The sequence below is a fragment of the Coregonus lavaretus genome, assembly GCF_964263955.1.
Source record: "Coregonus lavaretus genome assembly, chromosome: 20".
Taxonomy (NCBI): Eukaryota; Metazoa; Chordata; class Actinopteri; order Salmoniformes; family Salmonidae; genus Coregonus; species Coregonus lavaretus.
The window spans coordinates 20,074,501-20,085,448 of NC_140007.1; the positions used below are offsets into that span (position 1 = coordinate 20,074,501).

Genomic DNA, 10,948 nt, shown 5'->3' on the forward strand with positions numbered 1-10,948 from the left:
AGCATTCCATATTCAAGCAGATTAGTTTGACCGACTAGGCTAGGGTTCAAACCCGGGTCTCATGCAGCGTACCCCAAGACCGTTAGCCCGCTGAGCAAAACCCACTTGCTTAGGGAGGTAACGCAACTTAGTTACCAATTACGCAATCAAGGGTCAATTAACCATTACATTAGCATATCATTAGACCGCCTTGCTTAAAAACAAAGTAAGATTTTTTCCAAGAATGGTTTTAAGATCAATTTGAAATGATCATATGTAATCAAAGTAATCATATGTTCCGTAACTCTTCATAATAGAAAATAACAAGAATAGGAATTCCATATACACCAAACAAATTTATTGAATTACCTTCCAGAGGTCCAAACAATCATTCCAACTGTCCCATTCTTCTGTCCAAGGCTGCATAGAGATCAGTGTGAGATCAACCTGCCACTAAAACCAATTGTCTTTAAGTTATAAAGTTAGTTTCTGTTCAATCATTAGTTTTATAGTAAAGCAATCTAGCTATTAATGTTACGCATCAAAATCCCACTTCCTTAGTGTTGGGACTGTTTTGATGGTTTGTTGTGATTCTGAATATGATGGGAGCATAAGGCTACTGGCATACATTGGGTACATTTGCGGTTGGGTTGATCTGATGAGAACTTGTTGTGTGGAAAAAGCCAAACTAACAGGCAAGAGTTGAGCCAGAGGAGAGATAAGTGGAAGATAGAAAGTAATGAACAAAACAAATGACAGTATTATGAACATCTAAAGCAATCTCTGAAACTGTTAAGAAAACTTTATTGTTACTGTGCATGTTCACCTACTACTTTCTAAACAGCTTTTACCACCAAATCCACTGTTTCTTCTGCCTTTCTCCGAAGCCCTATCTGTTCCCCACATTTGCCCCTCAAACTGCTGAAGAGGGAAAATGTAACACTATAGAAAAAAAAGGAATTAGAAGTCCATAAGTCCATGGTGTCTCGTCCCTCAGGGGGATCAAAGAGCTGTGAACCAGCCAGGCCACCAGGGGGCTACATCACTTTAGCCGTTGCACGATGACTGCGTTGAGCAGGTTGGCATCCCGCAGCGTCTGGCTCTCGTCAGTCAGCTCCTTGTTGGGGAAGGTTGTTATGAGCACAAACTCTGTCGCGGCCATCAAAGGTCGAGCTCCCACCACAAACTGACGCACGTCCGACACCCTGTGGACAAGTAGAGAAAATATGGTGTTTGTCATGGTAGGACTAAGGCGATGTAGAGCTTAATGGCTCCAAAACTGACCTGTGAGTGTGGTTGAACTTCTGCACCAGTCTCCCCCCGTCGGCCAGTCTGATCTGGATGTTGGTTACAGGCTGGGAGGCATCCAGGTTCACAGAGGCGATGGCCTGGGCCTCACTGGCTACCTGGTCCCCCATCCGCGGAGCAGACACCACCAGCTCAGGAGTGGCACTGAATGGAGGAGTGAGGCAGGAAAGAGAGATGTTTATTGTGATTACTGTATTTGACATTGATTTGTTAAAGAAAATATTATAATTGACCTCAGAAGACAATATCAGGTTTTGAAAAATTGTTGGGTTACATTATGATTTTAACTCTTAATTTCTTGAAAACGTCATCAAATACAATATTACATTGTGCCATAATTCCCTTTTCTACCCCCTTGTGGTAATACGATGTAACAGCCACCCTATTTCATCTGAGAATCTTTGGGTTGTACCCAAATCTAAAAACTCCAGTGATGAAAAGTAGGTTATGTTCTTGTTCCAATTCAAATTTCTTCCATGGCAGGTAGACAGACAGGCGAGTCGATACAATTTACATTACCCTTCTAGAAAAGTGTTTCCAAACTCCAGTCCTCGAGTACCCCCAACAGCACACATTTTTGTTGTAACCCTGGACAAAAACACCTGATTCAACTTGTCAAGGGCTTGATGATTAGTTGAATCAGGTGTGCTTGTGAGGAGCCACAACAAAAATATGTACTGTTGGGGGTACTGGAGGACCTGAGTTGGGAAACACTGTTCTAGGTGATGCATTCTGTCAGAATAGAGCGGGCTCACCTGCCCAGTTTCTGTCCTTCCCCGCCGAATGCCTTGAAGGCAACCTTGGGTTTGGAGAAGTCCTCATCCCGATGGTCTTCCATATCCAAGTTGACCTGACCCCCCCGGGAGCGCTGTCTCAACTCCAAAGGAATCTCCCTGAAAGGTAGAATGACTTATATTATGACAATGCTTCAGCAATAAGGAAACAGACTTCAGAGAGAGACATGTATCCTCCAGCTGTCCAGTGCTGAGCAGAATGTGTATGCCATAAATGCATTTATAACTTAGTAAATGGATTTAGGAACATGATGTGACATGAGCAGCCATGCATATAAACAGTATGACAAGGAGACAGTACGGACAGTGTACTCACCCCCTACGGATGGACTCCAGGAAAATGGCGTTGCCAGGATCACTGTAGTTTCTGAGTTCACCGTCGCCCAAGCTGAAACCTGTCTTCCACAGCTTCAGGACTACATGCACCTTCAGCACGTAGTAAAGAAAATAGGCTACATCAAGTATACTGAAGTAAATGTAATCTTCCAAGATCAAATTTATACTAGCAATACAAAATATCTATCAAAATAAATTCACTGTCAAACACTAACATCCTGCTGGCTGTTAGCAGTTCTTCTCTCTCCAGCCACATAAACAGGCTCCTCCTCAGGCGCTGCACCAAGCCGGTAGCCACCACCAATGAACGGCTAGAAGGAGGGTTAGAGGAGAAAAAGAGTAAGCAAAACATTATACACCATTACCTCTATGATTTAAGGTCAATTCCAAAAAACAGGGCTAGTAACACATACATGTGATCAGTAAATGAAAGAGAAGTAATCCAGGTGCAGGACACAATTACTGAGAAGCTTTTCTTACCCTGGCTCGACTAGGCTCTCCTGGGCCTCTCCCAGCCTTCTCCACGGGTACGGCCCCATGCTCCTTAGCCCCCTTGAACAGGTCCTCCACCACCTCATTAGAGCTCTTCTTCTTGGGGGGGCCCACAATCTGCTGCCCACTGCGTTCAGAACCCCCAGCAAAGAACCTAGAGGGAAGCAAAGCAAGAATGTGGATACAACACAACCTGAATTTTGGATCTTGTCCAAGAGGCAGCCTCTGGTTATAACATCAGTGCTGTGATTCAAATAAATCAAATCTTATTTGTCACATGCTTCAAAAGCAACAGATGTAGACTAACAGTGAAATGCTTACTTACGGGCCCTTCCCAACAATGCAGAGAGAAATAAACACGAGGAATAATAGAAAATAGACAAATAATAACATGAGGAGTGAATGAGTAACGATAACTTGGCTATATACACGGGGTACCTGTACCAAGTTAAAGTGCAGGGGCACAAGGTAATTGAGGTAGATATGTGCATATAGTTATGGATAAAGTGACTAGGAAACGAGATAGATAAACAGTAGCAGCAGTGTATATGATGAGTCAAAAGAGTTGGTGCAAATACGGTCAATGCAGATTGTTAAATAGTTAACCAATAATACAAATAGTTAACCCGGACTAACTAGCAGTCTTAGTTAGCAGTCTTATGGCTTGGGGGTAGAAGCTGTTCATGGTCCTGTTGGTTCCAGACTTGGTGCATCGGTACCGCTTTCCGTGCAGTAGCAGAGAGAACAGTCTATTACTTGGGTGGCTGGAGTCTGACCGTTTTTAGAGCCTTCCTCTGACGCTGCCTGGAATAGAGGTCCTGGATGGCAGGGAGCTCGGCACTAGTGATGTACTGGGCCGTACGCACTACCCTTTGTAGAGCCTTGCGGTCAGATGCCAATTAGTTGCCATACCAAGCGGTGATGCAGCCAGTCAAGATGCTCTCAAATTGTGCAGCTGTATAACTTTGAGGATCTGAGGGCACATGCCTTATCTTTTTAGCCTCCTGAGGGGAAAGAAGCGTTGTCGGGCCTTCTTCACGACTGTGTTGGTGTGTGGACCATGATAATTCCTTAGTGATGTGGACACTCCACTACAGCTCCGTCGATGGGGGCATGCTCGGCCCTCCGTTTCCTGTAGTCCACTATCAGCTCCTTTATCTTGCTGACGTTGAGGGAGAAGTTGTTGTCCTGGCACCACATTGCCAGGTCACCGACCTCCTCCCTATAGGCTGTCTCATCGTTGTCGGTGATCAGGCCAACCACTGTCACGTCGTCAGCAAACTTAATGATGGTGTTGGAGTTGTGCGAGGCCATTCAGTCGTGGGTAAACAGGGAGTACATGAGGGGACTAAGCTCGCACCCCTGAGGGGCCCCGTGTTGAGGGTCAGCGTGGCGGATGTGTAGTTGCCTACCCTCACCAGCTGGGGGTGGCCCATCAGGAATTCCAGGATCCAGTTGCAGAGGGAGGTGTTCAGTCCCAGGGTCCTGAGGTTAGCAATGAGGTGTTGAATGCTGAGCTAATCAATGAACAGCATTCTTACATACAGTGCATTCGGAAAGTATTCAGACCCCTCGACTTTTTCTATATTTTGTTACGTTACAGCCTTATTCTAAAATTGATTAAATATTTTTTTCCTCATCAATCTACACACAATACCACACAATATATTTTTGCAAATGTATTCAAACTAAAACACTTAAATATCACATTTACATAAGTATTCAGACCCTTTACTCAGTACTTTGTTGAAGCACCTTTGGCAGCGATTACAGCCTCGAGTCTTCTTGGGTATGACGCTACAAGCTTGGCACACCTGTATTTGGAGAGTTTCTCCCAATCTTTTCTGCAGATCCTCTCAAGCTCTGTCAGGTTGGATGGAGAGCTTTGCTGCACAGCTATTTCCAGGTCTCTCCAGAGATGTTCGATCGGGTTCAAGTCCGGGCTCTGGCTGGGCCATTCAAGAACATTCAGAGACTTGTCCCGAAGCCACTCCTGCGTTGTCTTGGCTGTGTGCTTAGGGTCGTTGTCCTGTTGGAAGGTGAACCTTCGCCCCAGTCGGAGGTCCTGAGCGCTCTGGAGCAGGTTTTCATCAAGGATCTCTCTGTACTTTGCTCCGTTCATCTTTCCCTCGATCCTGACTAGTAACCCAGTTCCTGCCCCTGAAAAACATCTCCACAGCATGATGCTTCCACCACCATGCTTCATCGTGCCAGGTTTCCTCCAGACGTGACGCTTGCCATTCAGGCCAAAGAGTTCAATCTTCGTTTCATCAGACCAGAGAATCTTGTTTCTCATGGTCAGAGTCCTTTAGATGCCTTTTGGCAAAGTCCATGTGGGCTGTCACGTGCCTTTTACTGAGGAGTGGCTTCCGTCTGGCACCTCTACCATAAAGGCCTGATTGGTGGAGTGCTGCAGAGACGGTTGTCCTTCTGGAAGGTTCTCCCATCTCCACAGATGAACTCTGGAGCTCTGTCAGAGTGACCATCGGGTTCTTGGTCACCTCCTTGACCAAGGCCCTTCTCCCCCAATTGCTCAGTTTGGCCGGGCGGCCAGCTCTAGGAAGAGTCTTGGTGGTTCCAAACTTCTTCCATTTAAGAATGATGTAGGCCACTGTGTTCTTGGGGACCTTCAATACTGCAGAAATGTTTTGGTACCCTTCCCCAGATCTGTGCCTCGACACAATCCTGTCTCGGCGCTCTACCGACAATTCCTTCAACCTCATGGCTTGGTTTTTGCTCTGTCATGCACTGTCAACTGTGGGACCTTATATAGACAGGTGCGTGCCTTTCCAAATCATGTCCAATCAATTGAATTTACCACAGGTGGACTCATCAAGGATGATCAATGGAAACAGGATGCACCTGAGCTCAATTTCGAGTCTCATAGCAAAGGGTCTGAACATTTATGTAAATAAGGTATCAGTTTTTTATTTGTAATAAATTAGCAACATGTTCTAAAAACCTGTTTTCGCTTTGTCATTATGGGATATTGTGTGTAGATTGATGAGGAAAAAGCTTTATTTAATCCAGTTTAGAATAAGGCTGTAACGTAACAAAATGTGGAAAAAGTCAAGGGGTCTGAATACTTTCCGAATGCACTGTAGGTGTTCCTCTTGTCCAGGTGTGAGAGGAAAGTGTGGAGTGCATGTGCACTAGAGAATGCATCATCTGTGGATCTGTTGGGGCGGTATGCGAATTGGAGTGGGTCCAGGGTGTCTGGGATGATGGTGTTGATGTGAGCCATGACCAGCCTTTCAAAGCATTTCATGGCTACAGATGTGAGTGCTACGCGCCGAGAGTCATTTAGACAGGTTACCTTGGCGAACTTGGGCACAGGGACTATGGTGGTCTGCTTGAAACACGTAGGTATTACAGACTGGGGCAGGGAGAGGTTGAAAATGTCAGTGAAGACATTTGCCGGTCAGCGCATGCTCCGAGTACGCGTCCTGTTAATCCATCTGCCCCTGCGGCCTTGTGAATGTTAACCTGTTTAAAAGGTCTTACTCACATCGGCTATGGAGAGCGAGATCACAGTCGTCTGGAACAGCTGGTGCTTTCATGCATGGTTCAGTGTTGCTTTCCTTGGAAGCGAGCATAGAATACATTTAGCTTGTCTGGTATGCTCATGTCACACATGTTACAATAATTATATTTTGTTTGTTTTTACTCCTGAACTTCCTCTACCCTCAACCTCTCCAATCATTTTCATGATGTCCATCCGGTTTGCTTCTATATGCCATATCTTTCTAACTGTGCTCTTTCACAAAAGCTCTCAACCTATAACCTATATACTTATTATGGACACAGTATGCTTAAATTATTAGTTATCTTGTTGTTATTAGTTGTTGTTAGTTGTTATTAGTCCCATCCTTCAACTCCATTCAACACCACCCATCTATCTCTTAACACCATCCATATTGGATTTCTATTCGACATATATTTTTCAACTGTACTGTGATGTTTTACAAAAGTTCTGAACCTTTCTATTCTCATTGTTTCTACAGATTGTACATTGAAAATAAACATTTTTGCTAAAAGTATTATATTATTGATCGATTGACTATGACTTTTCAGATCACCCAGTAATGCTATCTGCAGGGTTAGCTCCAGGTAAATATTGCGATCCTTTAGCCATTCCTGGACCTGTGTCCAAAAACAAGCTACAAATGGACAGTACCAAAACAAATGATCTAATGATTCTGTCTCTTCGCAGCAAAATCTGCATAGCTGGGAAGATTGTATCCCCCATATAAATAACATTCTATTGGTAGAAAGAACTTTATATAATAATTTAAATTGAAAAATTCTAAGGTTTTGAATCCGGCGTCGTTTTGCGTATCAGTTCATAAACACTATGCAATGGGATCGGTACGTCAAAAATCTCTCCAACTATTTTGCAATCTATATGGGATGGCTGTCAATCCTTTGGTCCTTAAATGAAACTGGTATACTTTATTATTTATCACAATTTTCTTTAACCAATTATGTTCTTTAATGCAAGGCCGACAGACAAGTTCCTTACATTTTCCCCCTTCCATTTTTGCGGTAATGCTGCAATTATTTGGTTGTAATTTTGGGTAGAGCAGACATTTCCATATGTTTTTGTTAGCTGCATGTGCGACAACTCCACCAGTCCTACCGATGATATCATTTACGAAGATTATACCTTTTTTAAACATTGTCAAAAAAAAAGTTTTTTTATCAATTAGTATATTTGAGTTTAACCACAATATTTGTTGCATTATTTGTTCTGTCGTTTCTGGATGATTCAACTGAAATTGCAACCAACTTTCTATGGCTTGTTTTAGAAATAGTGATATTTGGGAGATGATTTCCTTTTCAAATAACTGAAAGTGTGAGGTTGTAATCTGAATAAAGGGAAAAGGCCATTCTTGAACATTGGGTGAGACAATCTTACTAATTTGCTAGAGAACCAGTTCGGATTTAAGTATAACTTTTGTATGACTGAAGCTTTTAGTGATAGGTCTAATGCTTTAATATTTAATCATTTCTATTGACAAGTAGAAGAATAACACAGGGACACACCCCCACCCAGCAGAATCTGTTGATGCAGCAGAAAGCAATACCAGCCTACAGAGAACTGAATAGAGAAACCAAAATAGTTTGGAACATTCTGGAGGCACCCTACACGCTGTCCAAAATACACATAGCCTAGGCCTACATGCAATGTGAAATGCAAATCAAATCAAATTTAATTTGCCACATGTGCCGAATACAACAGGTGTAGAAATTACCGTGAAATGCTTACTTACAGCCCTTAACCAACAATGCATTTCTTTTTTTATAAAAAAAGTAAAATAAAACAAAAAAGTGTTGAGAAAAAAAGAGCAGAAGTAAAATAAAATAACAGTAGGGAGGCTATATACAGGGGGGTACCGGTGCAGAGTCAATGTGCGGGGGCACCGGCTAGTTGAGGTAATATGTACATGTGGGTAGAGTTAAAGTGACTATGCATAAATAATTAACTGAGTAGCAGCAGCGTAAAAAGATGGTGTGGGGGTGGGCAGTCCAAGTAGTCCAGGTAGCCATGATTAGCTGTTCAGGAGTCTTATGGCTTGGGGGTAGAATCTGTTGAGAAGCCTTTTCGACCTAGACTTGGCGCTCCGGTACCACTTGCTGTGCGGTAGCAGAGAGAACAGTCTATGACTAGGGTGGCTGGAGTCTTTGACAATTTTGAGGACCTTCCTCTGACACTGCCTGGTATAGAGGTCCTGGATAGCAGGAAGCTTGGCCCCAGTGATGTACTGGGCCGTACGCACTACCCTCTGTAGTGCCTTGCAGTCGGAGGCAGAGCAGTTGCCATACCAGGCGGTGATGCAACCAGTCAGGATGCTCTCGATGGTGCAGCTGTATAACTTTTTGAGGATCTGAGGACCCATGCCAAATCTTTTCAGTGCCCTCTTCACGACTGTCTTGGTGTGTTTGGACCATGATAGCTTGTTGGTGATGTGGACACCAAGGAACTTGAAGCTCTCAACCTGTTCCACTACAGCCCCGTCGATGAGAATGGGGGCATGCTCAGCATACACCCTAAAGTCATAGAAGTATAGACAGACTTACCTTTCCCCTTCTTCCTCATCACTGTCATCTTCTTCCTCATGCATCATATCCCTGAAGGAGGTCACCCTATTTTCACTCCTTTACACACAACAAAATAACAATGAATGACAATAAGGTCAAACATTAATCATGTAACATGAAATGTTTCATAGAATATTCATAAAAAAAGGATGACAAAGGCAACACTGAAAGGACTTGGGCATCCTGTTTTAATCCTGTTTTAATCAGTACAGAGAATGACAGTGTAACAATAGATTTACGGAGGTCAGTTAGCTATGTACCTGCCAAGCCCTGTGGAACGAGGCACAGAGGATCCACCGCTCTCTGGCTGAGGAAGTGTCACAATGTCATCCTCAGCACCATCTTCAAAGAAACTGGCCAGGGCAAGCTAAGGAAAGAGACCAAGATCTCAATGTCTAGTCATAGTCTAAAACTGATTGCTATCTATCTAGCTAGTTAGAGCTTACTTGTTTACTTTACTTGCCTAATTAAAAAAGGTAGCTACCTACTAGTAACTTTAGTTAGCTGTGAAGGATGTTCTTCAACATACTTGCTAGAAATTAACGTTAGAATGGGAAAAATCAGATAAATTAGCCATCCTCTCAGTGACTAGATGGAAAATGTTGTTAGGTAGTTATGAAGTTGGCTTACTGCTGGACCATAATATCTGCCAATCGGCTAGTTAACTAACGCGTTAGCTACAATAGCTAACCTGCTAGCTAGCTTGTTAGCCAGATAGTTAGCTAGAACGCAGTGAGCCATTCATAAATGAAACGGACTTGTTAGCAAGTTAACGTTAAACTAGCTACTAGACAGTGGTAGTAAAACATTGGTATCTGTATGAAACGGATTGGTAGATATAGCTAGATGCCAGGGAATAAGACCGCAATGGTCACTCGATCTATTGTTGTGAGAAAGAGTGACTTGCACAAATCACCAGCAGAAACTAGTACGGACGGTAGCTAGCCTGCTAGTAAGTGCTAACTAGCTACTGTCATTCGTATGTTGTTGTGAGTTCAATTCAAATATCACATGTAGTACAACTGGTAGGTCGATGTGATCAGCATGTACCTGCAAATCCCAACCGGCAGACTCCAAGAAAAAACGGGCCCTCTCCTCATCAACATCAGTAACAGCAACGAACTCCCTCACCGACACTTCTTGGTCCGCCATTTTGATATGCCCATTCAATGACTGTTCCGACTTCACTTGGGGAAACACCTACCAACTTGGTTCCTATCTCAGCAAAATGCAGTAGGCTACAGGAGGGTAAGGCAAACAGGCCTACATGTGAACAACAATGTTTATGAAATGTTGTATTTTCCTGACAAAGTTTATACATTTTATTTGGAGGAATAGTATTTCACATACATCTGACATTGATATCTAAAATTGTATTATCTGTAGGCTATTAGCATAGTTACAGCTTCCAGGCCTCACTCACAAAGTTGAGGTGAAGAAAGCCTGGTAGGGGCTAGTATTACAATAACAAACACTCACCACCTTCCGGAGACATTTGAAAGCCCACCTCTTTAAGGAACACCTGGGATAGGATAAAGTAATCCTTCTACCCCCCCCCCCCCCCCCCCCCCCCAAAAAAATAAAAAATAAAATAAAAGGTATAATTGTAAAGTGGTTATCCCACTGGCTATAGGGTGAATGCACCAATTTGTAGTCGCTCTGGATAAGAGCGTCTGCTAAATGACGTAAATGTGCCCTTGAGCAAGGCACTTAACCCTAATTGCTCCTGTAAGTCGCTCTGGATAAGAGCGTCTGCTAAATGACTAAAATGTAAATGTAAACAAATATACCGGTATTTTCTGCCATAACAAAGGGGCAATCTGGGATTTGAAAAAACAACAAACAGTCACGGCGCCACTTGTTTTTCTAAACAGCTGAGGGATGGGACTGGAGAAGTGTAACCACTCTCAAATTCATAGACAGAGCTATGGATACAA

The 10,948-nt window shown here is 43.3% G+C and overlaps 1 protein-coding gene across 1 annotated transcript; it reads right to left on the bottom strand.

The window, feature by feature from the left end:
* Positions 1 to 322: 322 nt before the first annotated feature.
* Positions 323 to 10,545, bottom strand: LOC311147783 (NSFL1 cofactor p47-like). The gene is made up of 10 exons (XM_084184560.1): positions 10,491 to 10,545; positions 10,062 to 10,249; positions 9,272 to 9,378; positions 8,991 to 9,068; positions 2,898 to 3,063; positions 2,633 to 2,728; positions 2,398 to 2,507; positions 2,043 to 2,180; positions 1,264 to 1,431; positions 323 to 1,184 (listed from the first exon to the last, which is right to left on the bottom strand). The coding sequence occupies exons 2-10, from the start codon at positions 10,161 to 10,163 to the stop codon at positions 1,022 to 1,024; spliced, it is 1,128 nt and encodes a 375-aa protein (XP_084040686.1). The 5' UTR covers positions 10,164 to 10,249; positions 10,491 to 10,545; the 3' UTR covers positions 323 to 1,021.
* Positions 10,546 to 10,948: the final 403 nt, after the last annotated feature.